Source organism: Camellia sinensis, chromosome 12 (assembly GCF_055761805.1).
Source record: "Camellia sinensis isolate YWXY chromosome 12, ASM5576180v1, whole genome shotgun sequence".
NCBI classification, from domain to species: domain Eukaryota; kingdom Viridiplantae; phylum Streptophyta; class Magnoliopsida; order Ericales; family Theaceae; genus Camellia; species Camellia sinensis.
The window spans coordinates 157,158,165-157,185,306 of NC_138972.1; the positions used below are offsets into that span (position 1 = coordinate 157,158,165).

Here is a 27,142-nt window from a genome sequence, read left to right on the forward strand (position 1 = left end):
ATTATATAAAATAATATAAGAAATGAAGTATAATTTCATATATAGAATTACTATAAAATTTAAACGACAAATTCATAATATAGAATTGATATTGATTATAGAATAATACACAGAAAATTTTTTTAAAAAAATCTGAATAGCCTTGAAAAAATTAAGAAGAAAAATGTGAGACGTAAAATTGGTCTTGGGTTTGTGGATTATCTCAATTTATTATGAAAAATATATGAAAAATAAATATTTGTCAAATAGAGTCCATATAAAATAGGTAAAATTAGTATAATTTAAATTATGTTTAAGTTTGTATAGAACTCTATATATAATTAAGAAAATACATACTGACGTAACTCTCTTAGAAAAAAGTAAACCTTTATAATATGTCACCTAAGCATGAAAAAAACATACTTTTAATAATATATATATATGTAAAAATAAGTTATAAATTTATCATTTTCGATAATAGTTCAATATTGGTTGGCGATGAGACAAAAATAATCCATTTGGTACTAGTTTTCTTAATCAAATGGGTTTATTTGGTTTTGTACTTCCGGAATTTTTATATTCGTTCGATTTTGTACTTTCAAATAAATTTCGACAATTAAAAACCGAATTAATTTATATTTTTCATAAGTTAATTTCAAAAATTATGAAATTATCTCAGCAGTTGATTTCCGAACATAATGAAAATTTTCAGCACTAGGTTGTCAAATGAGAATCGCAAACAGGAAAATAATAATAATAATTTTTTCACATAAAACTCACATTTTCATCGTTGTAATAGTTGTAATGGAGGACAATAGAGTGTAGAAATGGAAGAAGGAAGAAACAATGGAAGAACAATATAGGTTTTAATTTTTTGTTTTTCCAAAAGATGTGCATTGAATTATTGCTTTCAAAAAATATGTATAGAAAAAACTTAGTTTTAATATTTAGCGTGTATAGTGTTGTCCATTATGATCATTTTATTTTAAGATAAAATTGTAATAAAAATTTCATTAAGTTATCTGAAAATAGAATTTCCCCTCAACTATCAATCCATCCATCTCCTTAAATAACATTGGCCAAGAGGTGACTATGAATATGAATATGTTGGGGTTGAAATTATAACCCAACCCAACCCAAAAAAGGGAATATGTATATTATATATTTTAAAATGTTAAAAATAAAATAATAATAATAATAATAATAATAATAATAATAATAATAATAATAATAATAATAATAATAATAATAAGTGCAGCATTCCATTCGTCAGAAGAAGAAGAAGAAGAAGAAGAGCAATGTTATGATCAACATGCAGAAGGGTCCAAAGAAGTGCAACATTCGTCACAAGATGAGAGCCTCTTCTGCAGTCCAACACGTGTACACAGCTGCCTCTGCATGGAGTGACTCTGCTGTTCATCTTCTAGCACTAAATGTCAAACCCCCTCCTTTCCTCCGCCATATCTATGATTTAATTATTCTTTCTTCTTCTTCTTCTTCAATTCTTATCTCGAAACAACTCCAAACCCAAACCCTGTTTCTCTCTGTCTGTGTCTCTCTCAACTTGAAGAATTTGCAGATTAAGAATGGATTTGATAAACTCAGTGATGAATTTGGTGGTACCACCAGCAAGCTGGGTGATGTTAGCAGTTGCATGGCCAGCCTTGACTTTCATCAACGCTTGTGAGTGGGCTTACAACACCTTCTTCCCTGAAGATATGGAAGATAAAGTCGTTATCATCACTGGTGCTGCTTCTGCCATTGGCGAGGTCTTTCTCTTTTCTCTTTTCTTTTCTTTTCTTTTCTTTTCTTTAATTAACCTCTTTTTCTTTTTCTTTTTCTTCTCTCTATTGTTATGTTTACTTTTATTTATTTATTTTATATAAAATTTCAATATATAGACTACCTTAAGTAGTAGTGGAAGGGATCATTCCCATCTCAATTTTAATGAGGGTCGGTCGGAGTTTTCAGTTTTAGATTACAGTTAGAATTCAATTGCGAACAAATTGATTGCCCAAATAGGATTTTCGATTCCAGATATGACTCTGAAAAAAAGTTCAAGCCTAGTTGTTGGAAGTGGCTATCTTTCAGTACCTGTTTCCATGGCATAATAAATAATAATAATAATAATTATTATTATTATTATTATTTTGTCAATAGAATTTTTACAAATATGAGGATTATTACATTAATTGAACAACTAATCATATAAGAAGTTCTAATAAGACAAACCGACCAATCATCATTACAAAAAAGGGCTCAGGAAGAAATAACAGCTAAACAAGTAAATAATCAATCATTACCTTTGACAAGTTGGAGAAGCTCGAGTCGTACAAGACTGACCAACTGAGCCATTAGCTGGCACGAAAAATAAGAAAAATTCTGAAATGTTAAAAATAGTGAATTATGTGCTCAATCATCTTACCCAGAGAGAGAGAGAGAGAGAGAGAGAGAGAGAGAGAGAGAGAGAGAGAGAGAGATTCTAAATTAAAAAGAAAAAGGGATTAAAAAAGAGCTTCCTAGTTAATTAAGTGCTTCATCATCTTACCATTACTTATTTTCATTGCCTGGTATGGATCAAGATCTGAGGGTTTGTCTCCAACATTCAACCTCAAATTCTGGCAGAAAGTAGCTACCATTACACTGCTTCATATAGATACATAGATAGATACATGGAATGATTTAAATTATTTTAACTACTATGAACCAATAAATTCAAATTGAATGAACAGTCACTTTGTCAGTAACCAAGGCAGAACAGTTGAGTGACTCAAGTGCCATCTTCCCTCATATTGAAAGTTGAGGGTTTATTGGGCTAATGAGCCACCCTAATACAACTTCAATGGATTTAACTAGTCTAACAAGAATGGAAATGACTTATAAGAAACTTCACACCCATAACAATCACAGCAACAGCACTTGCACATCTTAGGTGACCAGAATCATAACCTAATCGCTGAGAATGCAGCACAAATAATGATTCAAAATTGTTATGCACACTCATGTACCTTCACTCATGTTAGCATCACTCGATCACCTGCAAATTGCATGCAATTTTATAATGATTATGTTATAAAATCCCCCCCCCCCCCCCCCCCTCCCTTTTGTTTGTGTAATATCAGCAAATTGCATATGAATATGCGAAGAAGAGAACCAATCTTGTATTGGTAGCTCGGAGAGAGCATAGGCTGAGAGGGATCGGAGAGAATGCAAGACAGATGGGTGCGAAGCATGTCATGATAATGGCTGCGGATGTTGTCAAGGAAGATGAATGTAGGAGATTTGTCAACGAGACCATCAACTTCTACGGCCGTCGTAAGTCTCAGTGCTGGCCCTATTTAGTTTATTGTGTTTTTAATTACAATGCTTTATTATTAATACACATCCAAGATATTAAACCCAAAAAAAATTTTACTTGCTTGCAAGTGTGCTTGAAATTGTTTATGATCAGTCATATGGGACAGAGGGCAATTGCAACAAATCTTTCCTCTGCATTTTAGTTAATGAAATAAGATCCCAGAGATATCTAGCAATAGATTTCACATTATTTATTTCCTAACAATAAAACACATACACACAAAAACACAACCATGCACACAAAAAACATAGAAGGGAAAAAGAAAAAAGAAAGAAAAGGAAACTCACAATTCAGCAGGGCAGTTTGAGCTTTTCTGACCCAATATTTTCTCCAACCAAGTGAACCAAATAAATATATTTCATATCTTTTCCGTTTTCTTTATTTGTTATTGTTACTATTACATATTGCATATTTACTTTAAATTCTGCAGTGGATCATCTGGTAAATACGGCAAGTTTAGGACATATGTTCTACTTCGAGGAAGCTCCGGACTCATCTGTGTTTCCCATTTTGATGGTAACTATTGATATTAGCATATTAAATTTCACGAACTCTAAGCAATTTCCTAGAGTTGCCTTCATTGTTCCAATTTAGTTGCTTTTGAAGCATTTGTTAATCATTAAAAAGTTCAGATTATGTGCACCTTTATGTTAATTGGTTACTAAGAGGCTTTGAATTTATTTTATTTTATTTTTTTTCAAAATTTCAGGACATAAACTTTTGGGGAAATGTTTATCCTACGTATGTTGCTCTGCCTTACCTACAACAATACCATGGCCGAATTGTAGTTAATGCTTCAGTGGAGAACTGGCTACCCTTGCCAAGAATGAGCTTGTTTTCTGTGAGTAAATGCAAATGATATAATACGCTATGATTGAACACCCCTGCAGAATTGAATTCAAAATATTCTTAAATATTTAAAATAATAAAGGAAATTTGAGTAAGTTGATTTTGCTTTCATTTTCATAAGGAAACAGAAAGTAACATATCACATATGAACAAAAAAAAAAAATTGATGCATATCAAAGTGTCTTCATTTAAAACTTCCCCATACAGGCATTCCTAATTAGAATGAGAGAATTTGCCACAACACTAGGTTTGATCTTGTCTCTTGCATTTTACATTTTTCACATTTCTTTGAGGCTACAACAGAACTATGGTATGCTGTTGAACGCCAATAAGGACATGCCATGTGGAACCATTATTAATTGATTATGAAGGGTACATGCAATATTATGTAGTGGATGCTTCTTGGGTTCTGTTGGTTTAGTTTTTGCTAGTTAGTTCAACCTTTTTCCTAATTCATCACAACTAATTTTAATTAAGCCTTTAACAATTTGTGTACACGAAAGTTATTTTCAATGGGTCAATTCTCTTACTCAAGTGCAAGGTTGAGTGAGTTTTAATACCTCACAATTTGATCTTTACGTCAAATCTTTGTCTAGTGGATTTGTTTGTTTAATTTTTGGTTCTACCACTTGAATCTTTAAAGTTCAATTCTATAGATGATGTGCTGCTTTGATAAATATTGAGTAAAAAGCTCTATGCATACACATTTCACACTTCTTACTCAATTAAAACATATATTCACTCAACATGTGTACAATAAAACAATCACCGACATTCATGTACATTCAAGTTCTATTTTTACTCACTCAAAACTTAATACATGAATTTGCATATTCTTGAATTAGACACTGTTAAAATCCACATACTCTCCACCTACTTCACCCACTTAAACCTACTCCACTAAACCTAACCCACTACTTCACCCACTCTCCACCTACTTCACCCACTTAAACCTACTCCACTAAACCTAACCCACTACACCACTACCACCTCACCTACTCCACTAAACCTAACTCACTACACCACTACCACCTCCACTTCACCTACTCCTTACCTACTACACACTCACCCTCTTCTATATATAGGAATCATGAATCATTGTAATAGATATCAATATAAATCAATCAATAATACATACAATTTATTCTCTCTCTATTTCTCTTTATACATTAAATTCTACATGGTATCAGAGCAAGGTTAAGACCTTTGTATTTCTCGCTTCACCGGCGGGCGGCAACCTCGCCTTGGCCGCCCGCCGGACCTCAACCTATTCCGCTTATTTTCTACACATACCTTGACTTCTTCAACATTTTCTTACACCCCTCCTCCGCTATGTCGGCGGCGGCACCCGCATCATCGTCTAGCCTCTATCGCCGTTCACCTCGCCTCTCACATATCCGTGGTTGTACTCTTACTCGTCGTCGTCGTTGGCGTTTCTGGTGCTGTTTTTCTGCTCGTCACTGTTGTTTTTTTCCCGATTTGCTCTCTCTCTTAGCCATGGATTTGGGTGTGGGGTGTAGAGCTGTGGCTCTGTTGTTGGTAGCCATGTTTGCTGGCTTGAAGGTTTCAATGACAGCAGTGTACAAGGTTGGGAACTCCGCTGGTTGAACCATCATTGGGAATATTGATTACAAGGTCTGGGCTGCTTCCAAGACGTTTCATGTTGGAGATGTCATCATTTTCGAATACAATTTTCAATGTCACGTGTTGCAAGTGCCCCACAAAGAATACCAAGCCTGCAGAAGTGTAAGACAGTAACATGCATCTTCACATACAGCTTGGGTAATGTGTAACTATCAAAAGCACAAGCTTCTTGGACATCCCTCTCTCTCTCTCTCCATGGACCCAACATCATCATCATGCACCCACTCTATCTCCCTCTCTCTCATCTTTTCCCACTTTCAAACCCACTTTAATCATATCTCTCCTTTCTCTTAATTTATTTCACCCACGTTCTTTCACCCTTTTCTTTTATTTTAATATATATATATATATATTTTATTATAATATATTTTCCCTATCCCTTGTTAGTAAGCATCACCCGTTTTCCATTCTCTTATTATTATTTATTTTATATTCCACCAAAAAAAAAAAAAAAAAAATCACACTGCTGTTTTTCTTATCACCCATCCACAAATATTTTTCTCTATTTTCTTTATCCATTATTTTCTTTTATTTTATTTTTCTTATTAAACAAAACAACACCACAAAATAACACCACCAACATTCCACAACCTTGTCATTTTATTCATATCAGGGGATCAACCCCGATCACACTTTTACATCAAAAAAAAAAAAAAAAAAAAACCCCACACAAACAAAAACAAAACTACCACACCCACAGTGGGATTTTTCTTCTCTACTCAGCCGCCGGTCTTTTCTTCTTGCCTCCGTCCTGGGTGGTCCTTGCCGGTGTTGCCTCCGTGCTTCCTAGACCACCAAGCAAGTTGCCTCCTCCCTGCTCCTCCACTACAGCATACGGTGGACCTCCAAATCGGAACATCACGGTGGCCTTCCGTTTCAGCTCCTTATTTTCCGCCTTTAGCACACTTAACTCTGCTCGCGCATCCTTATACATGCGTTGGAGCAGAGCCAGTTGGGCGTTTAACTGCTGCACCTCATTTGTCCTACTCTGCAGCCGGTTCGACAAATTTGTAACCGCAGTCATGGTTTCCACACATGACTTCAATGTATACTGATTGGCCTCCACATCCGACTGCACTGCCATTCTTTGCTCCACCGACCGCATCGGAAAGTTCAACAAAGCAAAACCAGAGGTGTTTGGTTGAGGTTCACGGGCCTCCGCACCAGTTATCTCTCTTGTTGACTCGTTGAGGTCGGGAAAGAGAGTGAGTAGACCACGGGATGAAGAGGCCATATTCTGGGTAGCTGAACGGGAAGAAGAGGCCATGTTTTTTGGGTTGCTGAGTGTTTCAGCGAAATAGCAATTTCAGACTGATAATGTTCGGAAGGGGAGTGTTTCAAGATTTGCAGCTCTTAGAGGCAATCTCTCAGAAAAACGAATATCTCTCTCAGAAAATGAAGAGTTTTTCAGAAGTTTTTTCCCAAGTTTTTTTTTTTCTTCGCTTCTGCCTCAAGCACAGCCTCCGCATTGGTTTATATCGACACTGACGACGCGGCCGACACGCCACTCTGTCGCTCACGTGCCTCGCCGCGTCTCCGGCTCACCTTTTGATGGCTCGACGCTTTCTGTCGGGCACGACTTTTGATGAAGTGGGCGCGCCTTTTGAGGGCGCAACTTTTGATGGCACGTCTTTTTATGGATTGGGCACGCATTTTGATGGCACGTCTTTTTATGGATTGGGCACGCCTTTTGATGGCACGCCTTTTGAAAGATTGGGCACACCTTTTGAGGGTGCGACTTTTTAGGGGTCCGACAAGACTCTGTAAACTGTTCCGACATTGATTCCGGTTAGCTCCTTCATGGGTCCGACAAGACTCTGTAAACTGTCTCGACATTGATTCCGGTTAGCTCCTTTATGGGTCCGACAAGACTCTATAAACTGTCCCGACATTGATTCCGGTTAGCTCCTTTATGGGTCCGACAAGACTTTGTAAACTGTCCCGACATTGATTCCGGTTAGCTCCTTTATGGGTCCGACAAGACTCTGTAAACTGTCCCGACATTGATTCCGGTTAGTTTCTACAAGGGTCCAGCAAGACTCTGTAAACTGTCACAACAACTGTCACAACATTGTCTGCTACAACGGTCCGACATGACCCCATAAACTGTCTTCTACATTGGTCTGACACAATCATCCAGTGTCTTCTACACCGTTATGACACCACCATACAGTGTCCTCTACATGGTTATGACACCCCCATACAGTGTCCTCTACAACGTTATGACACCACCATCCAGTGTCTTCACCAATGGTCTGACACGACCATACAGTGTCTCTTATCCTCTTTTATTTTTATGTATTTTCTTGTTTTGCTACTCTCTCCAAACTCAAGTTGGTTAGTTCCTATCCCCCTTGAGTTTGCGGGGGGCTGTTAAAATCCACCTACTCTCCACCTACTTCACCCACTTAAACCTACTCTACTAAACCTAACCCACTACTTCACCCACTCTCCACCTACTTCACCCACTTAAACCTACTCCACTAAACCTAACCCACTACACCACTACCACCTCACCTACTCCACTAAACCTAACTCACTACACCACTACCACCTCCACTTCACCTACTCCTTACCTACTACACACTCACCCTCTTCTATATATAGGAATCATGAATCATTGTAATAGATATCAATATAAATCAATCAATAATACATACAATTTATTCTCTCTCTATTTCTCTTTATACATTAAATTCTACAGACACCATTCATCTAAAACACACACGCACACACACACAAGTATATATATATATATATATGTATCTGAAATTAAGTGTGCAAGCGTAAAGAGATGAACACAAATAATTTTTATAGTGATTCAGCTACTTGTTTGAATTCACTAATGGCCTCCTTTGCCAGATTTCAATCCACCAAGTCAAATTCAGTTTTCAATGGTTCACCCAAAACTTTACAACACTTCAAGGGTTTTCAATAGGACATACACAAACACAACAAAAGGATATTCGATATTTTTGTTTTTCATTGTTTTTACTCTTTTCCTTGGAATTGATCTCAAATATTCTTTGTAGCTTTGCATTGGCCTATAAAATTAAAATATGAAAATCCTTGCAAGAATAGTTCTTACCTATTTTGTATTTCCTTCGGTGGTTGTCTTGAACCCATTAGAGCAATTTTTTCTAGACATTTCACCTAAAAGTTCCATTTGTTTTGCTCAACTAGGCAGCGAAGGCAGCTCTAATAAATTTTTACGAGACACTGAGGTTTGAACTTAGAGATGATGTTGGAATAACAGTTGCAACCCATGGTTGGATTGCGACTGAAATTAATAGAGGCAAATTCATGCTGGAGGAGGGTGCAGATATGCAGTGGAAGGAAGAAAGAGAAGTAAGTTTCTTGTCCAACAGCTCTGCTTGTCAATTATTAGATACTTCTGTGTTATCTAGATAATTTTTTTCCTGTGAAACAAATGTTAATTTGTGCTCTTATAAACTAATTACTCACTAGAAATATGTTTCAGAAAGAGTTGACTAGTACAAATTAAGCATGGATGAGTTGATAAAATTTTAATACATGCACGTGCACATGCCTACAAACCAATAAAAATACAAAGAACGCACGGTTCTTCTTTTTCTTTTCTTTTTTTTTAAAGTTTGACCAACATAAAGGATTTTCTCATTGGAATTTATTCTTCCTAGCAAGTCATAACCCAATAGATGGCTCACAATTGTGAGTTGGCCCATAAAAAATTTAATGATGCTTGTCATTATGCAACAAAAATGGTCTGTATCATTATCCCAACTTTATAAAAGGAGTTATTGAGGCTCACTTCGAGGTGAGGCTAAGGCAAAACACATCGATACTTTTGATTTTTAGGCGACACTCTCCAAAGGCTTGTGCATTATAGCTTGAAGTGTGTGTCTCAAGCGAGCCTTGTACACTTTTTGTGCATAAGCATATGAGGGGTTTGTTGTTAAGTCTCATACATGATTTAAGCATAAAAAAGAACCAAGGAAATAATCTGTTTTGTAACTATATTTCATGAGAAAAATCAAATAAAATACCAACCAAGAAAAAATATGAGTATTGAGGGCGGGTGCACGTCCAAGCATTAGATCTTCATAAACCCAACTCCTAGGACATTGGGATATATATTCAAAAGTTGGACATGGTTATGGCGATGCATCATAGACACTTATATACCTTTCATATTGTATAATATTCTTAGATAAGATATAAATTATGTACAAATGTACTTAAAATTAAATAGAATTTAGGAAAAATAAGCAATTTGTCTCTCATCCATGGGAGAGGCTGGAAACTTTCTTTACTACCAAATGTGGGTTTCTTCTTCTTCTTTTTCTTCTTTTTCTTCTTCTTCTTCTTCTTCTTCAAACATTATACAAAATTAAAGTACCCAACTGTCTAAATTAGGTACAGCATGGGTGTCGAGCAGATATCACATACCCTTATGCATGTTATATCTTGCGGACATGAGAATAACGATTTCACCTTCGATGAGAGTATTCTCCATTCTCTGTGGTAAAATGTTTTCAATTTTTAATCTTTTTTATATAAAATACCTTGCAAAACGTATTCACCTTTAAATACTTTGATCACTATGGCTTGTCATCCAACTTTAAAAATTATATTTATCCAATTATGAAGACACTTAAATGTAAAAAAATTATTTAAAAAAAAAATCTAATTTTAATGTGTTCTTTTTTTTTTGGGAATTAAGGTAAATGCATCTGGTGGTTCTGTGGAGAAGTTTGCGAGGTTGATAGTATCAGGTGCCTGCAGAGGAGATGCTTACGTGAATTTCCCAAATTGGTATGACATATTCCTTCTTTACAGGGTATTTGCACCCAATGTTCTGAGTTGGACATTTCGATTGCTTTTGGCGAATCATCATGATGCAAGGAGAACTTCCCTCATAGGGACAGGAAGGCCTCTTCTGGAGGGTCCTCCTTCTCGGATGCTTCTCACTGGTCCATTTACCTTATCTCAACAGCCCCCTTCTCCTCAGCAACAGTAGAAAATGGGATAGAAAAGTGTTTACTACTACTACAAAGCATCACTTGAATTTTCTACTCGTGCATGTTTGTTTGTTTTTTTTTTTTGGTAATGGCCTTTTATCAAATTTTAGTGGAAAATAAAGTAGACTAAACTAAATTGTATTCTCCTTTAAATGGATAATAAGGGTGCACTTGGTCACTTTGAAGCAGAAGGTCCATTTGAACATGAATGTTATATGGCAAGAGGGAGAAGTAGATGTAAAATAACAGGTATGAGAGTTGAGATTTCATAGCAGCTAGCTCCCCAGTAGCCAAACTAGGAGGCCCAAAGTCAAGCCATATCTGTCCCTTGATCATATGAAAGCATAGATCAGGATGGAAGTTAGCAAAATTAATTAGAGGCCCTTTGGCAAAGGGAAAAATAAAGCGGTTTCATTTTCTATATATTCAATTCTTAGAGAATGAGGATATATTGAAGTCTGTAGTAGTGTGTATATTATTTATATATTTACTAATTTTTTGTCTATGTAGTTGTAATATATAATATATGTGTTAAAATATGAATAAATGTTCTATATGGATGGCAACTTGTTTTAAGTATAAATAGATGTTATGTAAATAAAGTTTGTTTGGGTGGACATAAGCTTGGGATTGGACTAATAGTCCAATAAAATTATTAATCTGATATTTGGTTAAACAATTGAAGTATGAACTAATTATTTTAAACTTGACTATTAGTTAAGATAGGATACATAATCTAACGGATTCGTAATCCTAGGACTATTAGTCATGGGAATGCTAATCCAGTCCGCCCAAACAAACGTGGCCAAAAGGTATTAGAATAAGTTTGAGTTATTTTTCTTTTATATTTATGTATGTGAGAGTTTCTATAATTATATCTCAATTGATAGTGAGTTTCTTTGTCGACAGAGTAATTTTTTTTATTTTATTTGGGAGGGCGGAATTACATTTTAAAGTAAAAAATGTCATCCAAGTAAAAGTTTCTTACTGCTACCGTGTTCCTATTGTTTATAAAATATGTTCACACACTTATAATAGTTTTTCAAAAATTAAAGAAAACAATTTTAATCATGCTTCACTACAAGCTTTGTAATTCTCTTCTCTACAAATTAAACCAACTGCAGGTCCACATCAATTAAATTTTGCCCTCAATTTTATGATCATATAATTGCAAAAATACCAAGAGCAAAAATTGAAGAAGAATATTTAAAGCAATACAAGAGGAGTGGATGAGAAGAGGAACGGTTACTTCACATCACAAAACAAAAATTAATAGATAAAAATATGGATTGCATGGGTCTGGCGTTTTTCGTTGCATAATTAAGTAAGAAAATAAATGAATCCATTGCAAATAGCGATCACAAAACACTCATTATATATATATATATACACTGCAGCTAAATAAAATTTAAATAGTGACAATGAGACAATAGGAACAGAGTCGCAACGAATCAAATATCAGATCAAAAAGTTGATACAGTTACACAAAGCAAGGAATGAATAGATAGAAATGAATTTCACAAAGACTTACTTGAGCTGAGAAGATCCGCCCTGGGAGAAGGATATTGGAAGGTTGGGTTTGGCGGCGTAATCTGCAAGAGTGCCTTTGCCCAGTGCTTCGATGAGTTCTGGAGTTGCCAAAGAAAATGAAATAATTTCATATATATGTATAGTCATAATTAACCAAACATAAAAGAGTCGGAACTAAATATATAATATATATATATATATATATATAAAACTAAATATTTCAAAATAATATTATAATAAAAAAAATAGTGTATCTAAGAATCTATATCTATCTATATCTATATCTATATCTATACTATATATATAAACAAATGTAGTGGAGTATGAGAATTCTCCAAACTCTTAATACTAAATTCTTATGAATTCTCTCTCCTATGTGTCACTTTTCAAGTCTCCCCTCTCACTTTTCTTAATTTTTAATCATTTGTCAATTATCTAAATCTCAAAAGCCAAAAGGATTATATATATTTAAATAAAATGATAAATATTTAAATATGAGCAACAAAGAGGTAGAGATAAAAATATAAAATAAATAAAATAAAAAGATAACTATTCAAATTTCAACTACAAAATAATATAAAGAGTCAAATAAAAGATAAAATAAATAAATAAATAAAAAATATTACAAGTCAATTAATTATAAAAATAAAAAAGTTAACTATTTATATATGAACAATTAAAAAAATTAAATAAAAAAATATTACGAGTCAAATGATTTTTAAAATAAAAAGGTAATTATGTATATATGAATAAAAAATAAATATAGATGAAAAAATATACAAAAATAAAAATATAACTATTTAATGAAAATTCAAGTAAAAGATAACAAAATATTTAAATAAAAAAAAAAAGAATAAGATTGGGATATAAATATCCCAAAAAGATGATAATTTTTTTAACGATCTATATTTATCTTTTGTTAGTTTGTTATAGAATTTCTATATATTTCAACTTAATCTTTTTAAAGTTTATCTTTAAGTGGAACTTAATATTTTATCTTTTAAAATCATCAATTACTTATCCACACAAATTTTAAACATGATAGAATTCCATATATATCTTTTGTTTAAACATAATCTAAAATAAATAAAATAAAAAGATAACTATTCAAATTTCAACTACAAAATAATATAAAGAGTCAAATAAAAGATAAAAATAAATAAATAATATTACGAGTCAATTAATTATAAAAATAAAAAAGTTAACTATTTATATATGAACAATTAAAAAAAATTTAAATAAAAAAATATTACGAGTCAAATGATTTTTAAAATAAAAAGCTAATTATGTATATATGAATAACAAATAAATATAGATGAAAAAATATACAAAAATAAAAATATAACTATTTAATGAAAATTCAAATAAAAGATAACAAAATATTTAAATAAAAAAAAAGAATAAGATTAGGATATAAATATTCCAAAAAGATGATAATTTTTTTAGCGATCTATATTTATCTTTTGTTAGTTTGTTAGAATTTCTATATATTTCAACTTAATCTTTTTAAAGTTTATCTTTAAGTGGAACTTAATATTTTATCTTTTAAAATCATCAATTACTTATCCATACAAATTTTAAACATGATAGAATTCCATATATATCTTTTGTTTAAACATAATCTTTTTAATATAAAAACAAGTTCCTGCAAAAGAAACCATGAACAGAAAATTGGGGAGAAAACAATCAACATTGAGCCATTTCTGATCCCTTTTCGGTGCCTAAAAATCTTAAATATTTGTTTTACATTTGAAATGTGTACTTGCATGAGTTTTTGCATTTGTAAGAAAGTGAGTTCGTATAAATGAACATTATTATTTTTAAAAAAAAAATTTTGTTACAATCTGTATTTTTCCTTATTTCTTTCTTTTTGTTAATAATTTGTCATTTAATTGAGATTTTATTCTTTTTTTTATATTTATAAAAGCACTACTATTATCAATTTGTAACTCTCTCACTTATTGATTATTTGTGTTTAATTTTTTTTTTTTGGTGTAGATGTTAGATTGAAAATGAAGAATCAAAATTTATTGGATATGGGTTATACTTTAAATGTATTCATCAGTTGATTTTTTATTGTTGATTATCCTATTGAAATAATTCATGATTAAATTTATTTTTAGTAACTCATTTCCTTTGAGAACTAAACCACAAATTTCTTCTTTGTTTAAATTTTTTATTTATTTATTTAGATTCAGAGTTTGAGCAAATGGAAGATATCTCATATTTAAAATGTTAATTTTTTTTTGAATAATTTAAATATTTATATTCTTTATGTTTGTCAATTAAAGTATAATGCATTTTCAAACATTTTTTTATAATCATTCCAAACCTATTTGTGTTTAATGAATCAATATAACGAAAAAACAAATAGCGTGTAAAAAATTTTAACCACCCACTAACTAAATATAATGGGAATTAAAATTAATTTTATTTTAATTTATTATATTATATGAGATGATTATTGTAATATCTACTATTGATGAAGCAAAATTAGTGTTACTTTTATTTAATATATTAGTCATTTTGATTAATTATAATATGCCTTTGTTACTCTACTTTTGATTTTCTGAAGTAATTCTTAGATAAATTAGCTATTATATATGTGATGATTTACTAATGTATGATACTTTTTTAAAATTTTCAATAATGTGAAATATTAAATATTTTTAATGATGTGAAATAAGATTTATATACACAAACCAAATAAAAATATTAAGAAATAGAAACAAATAGCAAATTTTTTTATAGTAATTATTGACTTTCTAAAATCATGTGCATCGTACGGGTGACCACTAGTTATATATATAACCAAATGTAGTTATTTTGTCAAAAGCCTCCAAATATTTATTCTTAAATTCTCATAATTTTAAAACACTCTCTTTCCTACGTGGCAACCTTCTTTGATTGTCTTTCATGTTTTCTATTTTTCTTCATTTTTTATTTATTTGATTAATTAAAATTAAAATTAATTTCATTACTTATGGATAAAGATTTGAATTTCAAAATTCCTCCATATAGATAAACATATAAAAACTGAAAATTAATTTTATAATCTACAGATAAAGATAAAAAATAAACAATTAATGTAAAAAAAAATTAATTTCATAACTTATAGATAATTTAAAATTTCTTCCCATAAATAAACAAATAAAAGTTGATAAATAACTTATAAAAATTAATTCCATGGCCTACAAATAAAGATAAAGATTAAATAATTGATTTTTTTTTTAAAACAAAATTACTCTCTTTTTTTCCCCCTCATTTCGTACTTTAATTAATTTCATTATAGATAAACATATAAAATTCATAAATAATTTACAAAAATTTATTTCATGACCTATAGATAAAGATAAAAATTTTAAAAATAATAATTTCATGACTTATAGATACATAAACATATAAAAATTGATAAATAATTTATAAAGATTAATTTTGTGGCCTACAGATAAAGATAAAGATAAAGATTAAATAATTGATTTTCAAAAAATTAAAATAATAAAATTTAGATAAAGATATGATTTGTTAATCTATATATCTATCAAAAACATATATATCTAAATCTTTATTTTGATTTACTCATTTTTTTTTCTCCTATCACATATTATCTTTTTTTATTTTAAATTTTTTATCTTATAAAATGCTCTTATCTATAACTTCTTATCTCCTATTAAATTCTTAACATTCTCTTGATAATTTTTATTATTTGTTATTATCTACCAAATGATAAAGATTATAAAAAAAAAAAAAAAAAATTATCGCTCTGAATGAGAATAGTATTAATAATGAAATAATAAAGGCTACATGGGAGAAGGTAGCACAAAAATCTCACAAAATTAATTTTCTTCACTATATTTATAAAAGGTAATAATTTGAAATTCTTTCTATTAGTTATTAAAAATAATTTGCATTAGATCATTTTTTTTTTTTAAGGCTGTCATTCGTTATAGTATTTCTTCAATCCCATCTCTAAATTCTTTCTTTGAAATTTTTGTTTTTTCAATAATTAAGTTTAGAATCAATTTCTTATCAAATTTGTTTTCTTGATCCTTATTTTATTGAAGGATCGAGACGAATAAAACTTTCATATAATTTATGAAATTAATGAATATAATACAAAAATGATAGGGAAGTACTACATATTTGTCAATATCTCTATGTTATTATTAGTTGATTTGCTAATACAAAAATGATAGGGAAGTACTACATATTTGTCAATATCTCTATGTTATTATTAGTTGATTTGCTAGATTATACTATCAATTTAGAGCCCATATGATTTAATTCAATGTTCATGACTCTATTTGTATTTGACCATTTTTTCTTTGAGTAACCGATATAATTTTTTTTTGGGTGTATAATGATTAAAGCTATCATTTGTTATATTTTTTCAAGTACAATTCAAATAATTTTTAATCATTTTTTTATAAATAAAATGGATTAAAACTATTCTCTTATATAATTTTTCTAATACTATAACATTCTTATCTTGATTAATTTTTTTAAAATGACGTAGGAACTATGCAAGTATTATTCAAACTATGGAGAATGATTTATACTTTGATATGATATGACTGTGTCATTGATAGAGGAAATCAAAGATAGAGAGTTGCTAACATAATCAATTAATGATTTGTTTGAGAAGTTCTTTTTATAAGCAAGGCAACAAACTTGGATTAAATTTTTTTCAAAACTACTTATAAATTATAATTAAAAGTTGATATTTATTCATAATTTGATCCCACAATAATAATATACCCCACTGATTTAAAAGTCCAAGTAAATTTATGATAACTTTTCTGAGCTTATAGAATTTCTCTTTTTTAATGTTTTGTTTAGTTTGATACAAGTTATTTATGTTATCAAGTGATTGTGATACTATTATTCTCAACAATTTTTATAATTAATAATTTCTTATACATATCAAATTTTATTGTAAAATTTTATGGGTTAATTATTGTTAACATCTACCTACATGGCTTAATATTATGGCTTGTCGCTATTAAGATATAATTTATGATGAAGATGATTTATTTATCACACAAAATATATATAATCTATTTTTTCGTGCATCGCACGGGTTACCGCTAGTATATATGGTATGAAAGTGGGTATAATAGAATTTTTCTATGCAGTTACTGGGTTTAAATTTTATTTCTCAAAAATAATAATAGTAACATATATATATATATATATATATTATTGAAAATGGATATTAAAGTGGGAAAATAATTTTTTTACTTATGGACTCATCCTTCAATTAATAGTGTAAAGCAATACTCCAAAATCACCAAATAATTTCTCATCTTGTAGAGTCACTAAGCAAATAATTCATGTGAAAATTTAAATTGATAAATTATTAATAATTATATGATTGAATTATATTGATTTAAAAAAATAAATTAAATGGCAAGTTTCAATTTTAAGACTACGTTGAAAATAAACATTATTTTTATTAATTTTGTATTTCATATGGTTACTGAAATCTATTAAGACTCTCATTTATTCACATCTATAAACAGTGGTAATTTCTAAAAGAATTTTAGATACAATTTTATATACAAAAATAAAGTTGAGAGAATGTTTCATCAAATTGAAGTTTCAAAGCCCCAAAAGAACTTTTATGGCTTGAACTTTCTATTTTAACGTAGTTGCTGGTGACAAAATTCCATCAATCTCTATGGCATTTAAAGCTTAAAGATTCAAATCAAAATTTGTTAATTTTATTGTCTTCTTCTATTAAATTGGAGATAATTCTACAATTAAATTTTAGAATAGAATTGTCAAACCTTCAAGCGCCTTATAAAATTGTCATTTTCTTTGTGCTATGTGGAAAAGATTTTGCTGTTCAATTAAAGAATAAATTGTTACGCTCTCAAGTTAAGTTCCTTAGTTATTAGGGTGCTCGAGTCAAAAGTCTAAAATTATATTTTCTTTGATCAAAAGTCCAAGCGTAGAAATAATTTGTAAATAAGGACAAGCTGAAACAAAATGATCAAAATACCCATCTATATATAACAATCAAACCCTACATCTCTCTCTGTCTCTCTCTCTTTGCGATCTAAACCCTAGGTGTGCCGTTTCCGCCACCGCCGCTATCTTTCGCCCCTGGTGCATGTTATTCCAATCAAAGCCGTCTAGATCATGATGATCACAATGAGATATATGCAAGGTAAAACCTTATATCGACAAACGAATATTGGATTTGAAAACCCTAGGTCGCGGCGGTCGACGAGATCAAATCGTCAATGAGCTTTGCACACATCTCAAGCCCAATAAACACATCACCAAACAGAGACGCAACGACAGAAGAAGACGGTAGAAGAGTGCATGATCTTGCAGCAATGAATCTTGAGGAGTCTGTTCATTCTCTATTTCGCACAACCAAACCCCCTCATTTCTCGCTCTCTCGATCTTGCATTTGATGTAGCCATAGCCACTAATACCTTAAGTAGTTCCCCGTAAATTTTTGATGATCCAGTACTGCTTGTCATTGTCGAAGCCATCGCTGACAATCAAGACAGCGTAATCTATGTCGACTGGATCACCGAAGCAATCTCTATCGTAGTTTCCCTATGTTTATATTTCTTAGATTTGACCTGTTTAGATCTGTTCAAATTTTTGTTGTTGTTATTGTTTTTGTAGATCTAAGTGTGTATGTGTGTTTTTGTTTTTGTGTTTTTTGTTTTGTTTGCTTGTTTGTATTTTTTTTATTTTATTACTATTATTTTTTTGTAGTTGTAGTGTAGTTGCAGTTGTTGATGATGAGAAAACTAATTGTTGTTGTTGTTGTTATTGTTGTTGAAGATGATGATTGCAACAGATTAAAAAAAACTATGGTGCAACAGATAAAAGAAAGATTTGTTTAAAATTTGAACAGATAATGGCTTGGTAGATATAATTTAAGAGAAAAAATTGAGTAGATAAAAAAAAAATTAAACAAATAAATAGAATTTAGGGAAAGAATTGAACAGATAGACAAAAAAAATTGAGTAGATAGATATAATTTTGAATGGATAGACAAAAAATTTGAATAGATAGAAAAAGAAAAAAAATTAAATAGATAAATATAAATTTGAATAGATAGTAAATGAAAAGTCAAATAAATAAAAAAAAAAACCAAATCATAAAATTGGAAACAAATTGTTCTCCAAAATTTTTCACTAAGCTATTTCACAAGGGAAATTATATTTCTACACATCACATTGTCTCTATGCACATCTTTTCTCACTTCACTCACTTAGTAATTTGATTCCTAGACATTTATCTCAGTTCACCCCCTCCACATTTCAAATATACCCATTTAATAAAAAAATATGTGTACAAAACCGTAAAGAACAAGTTTAAATGCTATAATAAAGGTTTAAATAAATAAATAAAAAATACAGTATTAAACCACTCATTTAAAACACTCAAAGCTATAATATATATCTGATACATATATATAAGAACGATACAATCAAATACCCATTTGAATCAAGAGTATTGTGTATAGGTATAAAGTACCTCAAATACATATCTGTCAAGAAAGAATCGAACAGATGGAAATTACAGAGCAAAGAATGGAAGAACTATGAAATTTTCGTATTATGGGTATGATTCTTGTTCCCAATCAATGAAACGTACCAACTCAGCCAGACCCATTACAATTTTTCTCAGTAACCAAACAGAGATGTGTGAAAAATCAAAGCTTGTGGATCCAATATGGAAGCAGAGACATCTGTAATTTCTCTCTCTCTCTCAACACTTTCTCTTACTAAACTCAAGGGCTCTCTATGCTTGAGGAGGAAAGGCTTTTTTTAGGATTAGAAAGACAGATCGAATTGAGAGGACAATAGATGTGCACAGAGAGCTTTTACAAGAAAAAGATGTGCACAAAGATCTCTATTTTGGATGTTTAAGTGTGTGGATGGATGTCTATTTTGATTATTTTATTTAAAGGTAAATTCGGAATAAAAATAAAGCTCATTAAGTGTGTGGACAGAGACAATATGGTATGTGGAAATAGAATTTCCCATTTCACAAAGTGTGTACCTTACATAAACAAAAAATATTTCTTGGACCTAATGCCTTATACCCTCCTTAGATTGGATTTATCACCAATTAACCCTAGTTATTATACTCATATTATTTAAATTAATAAATTTATATTTCATCACTCGAATTTTATCTTTATTTTACGTGCAATAAATTTATATGTACAAAAGTTATAACCTGAATTAAAAAAGAAAAAATATAGTCACTGTAATTTCAATTGGCTCAATTTTGAGCATGAATTTATGACTTTGTCTCAATTTGATCAATTTGATTACAACTCTTAACATTTTTTTTTTATAAAAAATATACGCATAAATGTCATGTGTCATTTTTAACAGCAAAAGTATAAACTTACTCGATTTAGTAAATTAACCTCAATTAATTCAGTAATAATTCTTCTTAAAAAACACTAATAATTTGACAAAATTGATTCAAAATCTAAAATTAAGGTCAAAATTGAGTCGATCGAAATTGAAGAGATAAAAATAACACAAAAAGTAAAATATATGGACCACCAGTATAATTTGTCCAAAAAAAATGATATGTCATGTTAAATACGTAATGTATGAATCTCACTTGAGTAATGTTAAAGATCCCAAAAGTTCTACAAATTTTTTTACCAAATATCTCACATGAGTGTGAAACCCACATGGTGTGAGTCTTATATTCATATGAGACATTTGGTAGAAATTTTGATAAAACTTTTGGGATTTCTAGCATTTTTCATCACACCTTTCATGCATGATTTTTTTTTTTTTTTTGGATTGTGATGCATGATTCAGGGTTGTTTTGAAAAGTAGGTTAAAAGTTTTTTTTTTTTGACCTAGGAAAAAAATGATATTTTGAGGTGTCATCACTACATCTGTAGGCCCAAGTCTTGGGGTAACCGGTTGCTAACCTGATTTAACCTAACCCATAGGAAAGGACCCACTACTGAGGCATTAGCGAAGCTCAACTATACGCCACAAGCCCAAGAGTCGATTGGTGTACAGAGCGAGGTCGCTGTAGCGAGCCACTAGAATTACCCAACATTTTACTCTCTCCAGAAGTCAAACCTGGGTCACACTGTGGAGAAGGATGCCTTCTCCACTAGGCCACCAGCCCTGATAATAGATTAAAAGTTGATTTTTTTGATATTTTTTTGACTTTTTAAAAAAAATGTATCAAAAAATTTTTAAAAAAAAACAGATCCAAAAAAAAAAAAACTATTTTTAACTAGGAATGGCAACGGGACGGGGTGGGGCTGGGGATCACTCTTCCCGTCTCCGATCCCCGATGGTGGAAATCCCTCCGTTCCCAGCCTCGATCCCCGACGGAAAACCTATATCCGCCCTCGCCCCCGCGCCCCCCTAACGGGGATCGGGTTTTCCCGACCCCAAAAAATCCCCGGCCAAAAAAAAAAAATAGATATAATAGATTTGTTCATCATCAACAACAACAACGTAGAGAGAGATATGTTCATCATTATCATACAGATCTGTTCACCATTAACAGATCTGATAAGCTCAAATGTAAATAAAAAAATAAAAATAAAATTCAGATCTAACAGATCTGTTCATCATCATCATCATCATCATCATCATCAACAACATAGAGAGAGAGAGAGAGAGAGAGAGATAGATAGATCTGATGCTCAAATCTAATATATATATATATATATATATCAAATCAATCAAGAGAGAGAGAGAGGGAAAGTGCTCAAATCTAATATATATATATATATATACACCGTCGAATGGTGTCATTGTCGAACTGCCGCAAATAGTGGTGATGTTGGCGGTGATTCGGTAAGCTTGGCCTCACTGTTGTTGGAGAAGAAAAAGAGACGATGGAGTTGTGGTGGCTCAATCGGCGGTCGGAGAAAGTGACAGAGGTCGGGGAAAGAGAGTGGAAATCGGCGGAGAAGGGAGATAAGGGAGATCGGCGGAGGGTTTGAGAGAGAGAGAGAGATGAGATGCAGTGATGAGTGTGTGAGGTGCACAGTGTTATGTGAGTGAAATGGGTGGTTTATATATATATATATATATATATAAAGAGGGGTAAAACGGTAATTTTATTTTGGAAAAATTCAGGGACGGGACCGGGGACAGAGACGGGGACGGGCCGGGGCTTGAACGCTGATCACTGTCTCCGGCCCAAAACTGATCGGGGATTTAATTTGGAATACCATCCCCGTCTCTACGGGGGTATTTTTAGAAGAAAAATTATTCTAATCGAGATCGGAAGATCAAGTCCCCGTCAAGCTGAGTTTAAATTACCATTCTTATTTTTAACCATATATTCTCAAAACAAGCCTCCTTCTACATACAAAATGGCTTATAGAAATATCTAATCAGCAAATTTAATAATTTAATCATAATCAATGATAAAAAATTGACCGAGTAAATGTATGATTGGATTCAAACCGCCAGTTGATTCCAATAGATATACGATGGTTGTTTGAGAAGTTATTATTTTAATTTTTAATTATTTTAATAAGTTAAAATTTTTATATTTAAGAATATAATTTAAATTTTTCTTATAATTAGATGTGATATTTGTGATAAAAAAAATAAAATAATTATAAATTTAATGTGATATTTTATTTTATTTATTATTTTAGTTTATTTTTGTTATTTGGTGAATTTTAATCCAAAAAATGACTTTCTCGGTGTATTCATCCATTTGACATCAATGATAACCACGTGCTCAATTCTACCCCCCTTTTCCACGCCGTCGACATTGCTGCCCAGTCATTTTATATTTATTTCCTAGACCGAAGGAAAAAATTATTTTTAATGAAAAATAAAATAAAATTCAGACACACAATCACGTGAGCAACATCTCCTCTTTGGCTTTTATTTCTCACTGAATGGGCCATTGGATCAACTTTGAGGTCAAATTTTAGTAATTCGAATCGTTAATATTTTAAAATTTATCATATATATTATATTTATAAAAAATCAAGTCAATCGAATATCAAAAATTACATAAACTAAAAGTTTTATTAAACAATAAAATTGTTTATTAATTTTTTTTAATAAATGATTTTTAATTCTTCTAATATTCGATTAATTTGATTTTTTACAGGTATTATATACATGACAAATTTTAAAATGTGAACAGTTTGAATTATCGAAATTAAGTCTAAAAGTGAACCCAATATAACCCATCAAGTAAGGAGTCAAGTAACGAAGTCAAGAAGGAGATCCTTTTGTGTATATCAAACTCAAAAAAAACAAAAAAAAAGAAAGAAAAAAGAAAAATAAGCAAAAAAATTTACATGCAAATGCGGGAGACCAACCATTATACTTATATGAATATATAAAAAAAAAATACTATAAAATTTAAATGAAAAATGACGTGGCAAATGCGGCGTGTCTTTTGGGGTGAATAGTGCGGCGTGTCTTGCCACTCGAAACAAAAGGCCTCGTTTCAAACTTTTATTTTAGTTAAAAAGTTAAAAAATTATTAATTTAGTCAAAAAAATTAATAATTCATACTAAAAAGTTAAAGATTCTCTTTTCTTTCTATTTTTTTGTACATCTTTTCTATAAAAAGTTAAAAAATTATCCAAAACATACTAATTTTTTTTAATTCATATTTTAGCCAAATAGTCAAAAAGTTATTAAATTAACTTGTTCCCAAACGAGACCAAAATAAGAAAATGTTTGGACCCACAAAGATCCTCATGACTTCATTGATGTATTTGATAATTGATATGTTTGAATTTTTTTGGAGGTGTTGTGCCTGACAGTGACATGAATGATTCAGATCATTTTACAAATTATAAGAATTGTGTTTTATGTGACATAAATAATACAGATCCTCACAAACCTCTCACCTTCACGACCCCACGCACACATGTTAGAGATATAAAAAAAAATAAAAAAATAAATAAAGATGACCAATTACAATCATTTAGAGTCATGGGGTCCTCAAAATGGGGTCCTAAGTATTTTCTCACTTGAAAATGGAGCACGTGATTCAAAACAAATATGATAGAGATCACTAAAAAATCTCATCACTAATAGCTCTAATGAGTTGGAAAATATAAAAAGAAAAAAGAAAAAAAAAATACAAGCGACAACCATCACATCAAAGGGAGAACCACCTCATTAGTGCTCCCTTAGAGCATCTCCAATGCACTAGGCATATAATACTTGTTAGTTAAAATGCCTAGTGTGATTCACTTTTTTCAATTCCAATGCACTAGGCATATGATTAGGCATTTTGCCTTAACTCATATTCACTAGCTACATGTAGATAGCCTTCAACGCTAGGCAAAATGTATTCATTCATTAGGATCATTTCCCTCAATCTTTGTTGTTGACGTGACATTCTATAAAATTAATAGTATTTGGATAAATAGCTAAAATAAAGAGCATGGTTGGAGTAAAAACATAAAACAGTTGATAGGCAAAATAAAATATATACTTTATAGTAATATTCAGATAGGTAAAATGCCTACTAGTGCTCCCAAGCATTAATTGATACAAAATTTAAGAGTAAATTACAAATACATTTTATCAGATTTGCTTAAAGTACAAATTGTTCCCTGTAGTTTGAAAAATTACAAATATCCCTTTGTTAAATTTTTTTATTTAACAGAATTAACTAAAAAAAAATTTCATAATTACTCTCTTATACAATAATAAAATTACCTAAATTATTGACTAAAATATATTTATAACATCATTAAAAAGTGACTTGATGATATACTAATAAAAGAGGCGATTTGTTATAAAATTAAAAATCTCAAGGGGTGAAATGTAATTTCCAGAATTACAGAGGCGATTTGTATTTAAATCAAACCTTAAAAAATGTATTTATAATTTATCTAAAATTTAAATGAAAAATGACATGGTAAACGTTGACTTGATATATGTATTAAATATTAAACAAAGTGGATTAAAAAGAAATTGTTCAAATTAATAATTTAAAGGATAAAATGACACAAGAGTTAATAGTTTGAAAATTCAAAATGATTTTTTTCCTTGATTTTTAGCCAATTTAAAATAACTTACTTTTCCACATCACTTCTGTGAGACTCACCATAAGTTTATAGTTCATTTTGTGAGATTTTATATATATATTTTTTATTAGAAAAAAAAAAGTTGATATCATTATTATAATATTTTATTTTATCACGTTTGTTTGTAGATGTATTTTTAAAAATAAATATTCATTTTTAGAGATAAATATAATAAAATAAAATAATTTTTTTAAATAGATTTAATTTAATTTAATTTTTTATAATAACATACACAAAACACCTTATAAAATAAACTGTTAAAATTATTAAGATTATTAAGAGTGATTATAAACTCAAAAAATCCAAACAACACTCTTCAATCCAAACCAATAATGGAGTGTTTTGGAAAGTTATTAAAAAACTAATTTTTGGACTTTTTTTAAATAAAAAATATAAAAGATAATGTGACCTAAAATAAATAAAAAAACTAGAAACTTTTTTATTTTCTTCGCAAAAACCCCAATATATGGACAGAAGCCCACCTCATTTTAAAATATCATCTTGAGAAGAGAATCTGAAAAACCCATAAAACTGCACAGTGCCAACGGAGTCATACTTTGAGGTGGGTGTTTGTCTTTCTTTCTTGAGTCCGGATGTCAAGTGAAGTGTGCATATATATATTCAACTTGTCAAGTGAAGTGTGTATATATATATATATATGTTTTAATAGGTTGCAACACCAACACCAACACCAACACCATACATAGAGTACAGAGACTCTCATTAGATAGATAATAATATAATATGATATAAGATGGAAAGAAACAATTCATAGATAATCTTCAACTGAAATGTTCAAAGCCTCCTCTCTTTGTTCCAACTCATGACTACTCATCATTCTTTCCTCCCAAACCCCAAAACATCCATCATTAACGTTGCTTTCATTCATCACATTCTTCGACTCATCACGACTCCTACTATCTATCGATGATGATGATGATGTTGATGATCTTGTCTGTTGCTGTTGTGTTTGATTCATGGCAAACTGAGCATCAACCGCCATTCCAGCATCCGACGCCGCCTTCTGTACCGACTGCGGCGACATGTCCGTTCTCACTCCGACAGGCAATGTCGCTGGAAAATTAAGGTTGTTGTACGAGGAAGGTCCTCGCAGACAGTACGACGCCACGTCATGCGCCACCGCTGCGGCTTCAGCAGTCGAATACGAGCCGAGCCAGAGCCGATCTTGGGTTCCCGGAACTCTGATTTCCGACACCCATTTCCCCCATTTCCGGCGTCGGACTCCCTTGTATTTCTTCTGCTCCGCCGTGATTGCTCCGCCGCTGCTGCCTTCATCGGAGCTGCTCATTTTTTTCCTTCTTTTTTTGGGTTTTGTTTGTTGAAATGATGGAATTGAATTGGATTTTTTTAGTTGGAGAATTAAGGAAGTGGTTTATATAGGTTGAACAATGAGAAGGTCAGAGGGGGATCTTGGATTTTGGAGTGTTTGTTTTTTTTTTTGTTTGAAGTGTTTGTTTGGGAAGGCTGACCAGAGAAAGTGACAGAGAAAAGAAAGAGTCAATATTTTGAAAGGTCAAAAACTAATTGTGGGTTTCAAGGCTTGTAATCAATGGAGGCAGCAGGACGGTGGTTTTTTTAATTAATTTAAATTATGGTCCTCATGATATGAACACAAAATTAAGTTCAACCTCTACTCATGAGTATAGATTGCGCTAACACGTGCATAAACAAAATTGGAAGAAAAGTGAAAAAAGAATTATTGTACAATTT

General features: G+C 31.0%; 2 protein-coding genes and 1 long non-coding RNA gene across 3 annotated transcripts; 1 reads left to right on the forward strand and 2 right to left on the reverse strand.

The window, feature by feature from the left end:
- The first annotated feature begins 1,256 nt into the window (after nt 1–1,256).
- Nucleotides 1,257–11,018, forward strand: HSD5 (hydroxysteroid dehydrogenase 5). Its single transcript, XM_028214506.2, has 6 exons — nt 1,257–1,748; nt 3,102–3,294; nt 3,768–3,853; nt 4,047–4,178; nt 9,014–9,178; nt 10,533–11,018. The coding sequence occupies exons 1-6, from the start codon at nt 1,566–1,568 to the stop codon at nt 10,827–10,829; spliced, it is 1,056 nt and encodes a 351-aa protein (XP_028070307.2). The 5' UTR covers nt 1,257–1,565; the 3' UTR covers nt 10,830–11,018.
- On the reverse strand, nt 1,553–12,477 carry LOC114272806 (uncharacterized). The gene is made up of 4 exons (XR_003632844.2): nt 12,362–12,477; nt 2,528–2,622; nt 2,283–2,337; nt 1,553–1,689 (listed from the first exon to the last, which is right to left on the reverse strand). It is a non-coding gene; the product is annotated as an uncharacterized LOC114272806 (long non-coding RNA).
- Nucleotides 12,478–26,029: 13,552 nt separating this feature from the next.
- LOC114272809 (ethylene-responsive transcription factor ERF020) lies at nt 26,030–26,885 on the reverse strand. The gene has a single exon (XM_028214509.2). The coding sequence runs from the start codon at nt 26,718–26,720 to the stop codon at nt 26,181–26,183; it is 540 nt and encodes a 179-aa protein (XP_028070310.1). The 5' UTR covers nt 26,721–26,885; the 3' UTR covers nt 26,030–26,180.
- Between the last annotated feature and the right edge of the window lie 257 nt (nt 26,886–27,142).

Excerpts from the sequence above, each read along its gene's own strand:
- HSD5 (XM_028214506.2), top strand. The coding sequence starts at position 1,566 with ATGGATTTGATAAACTCAGTGATGAATTTGGTGGTACCACCAGCAAGC. Across the intron at positions 3,295-3,767 it reads CATCAACTTCTACGGCCGTC|TGGATCATCTGGTAAATACG; the intron begins GTAAGTCTCAGT and ends TAAATTCTGCAG. Across the intron at positions 9,179-10,532 it reads AGTGGAAGGAAGAAAGAGAA|GTAAATGCATCTGGTGGTTC; the intron begins GTAAGTTTCTTG and ends TTGGGAATTAAG.
- LOC114272809 (XM_028214509.2), bottom strand. The coding sequence starts at position 26,720 with ATGAGCAGCTCCGATGAAGGCAGCAGCGGCGGAGCAATCACGGCGGAG.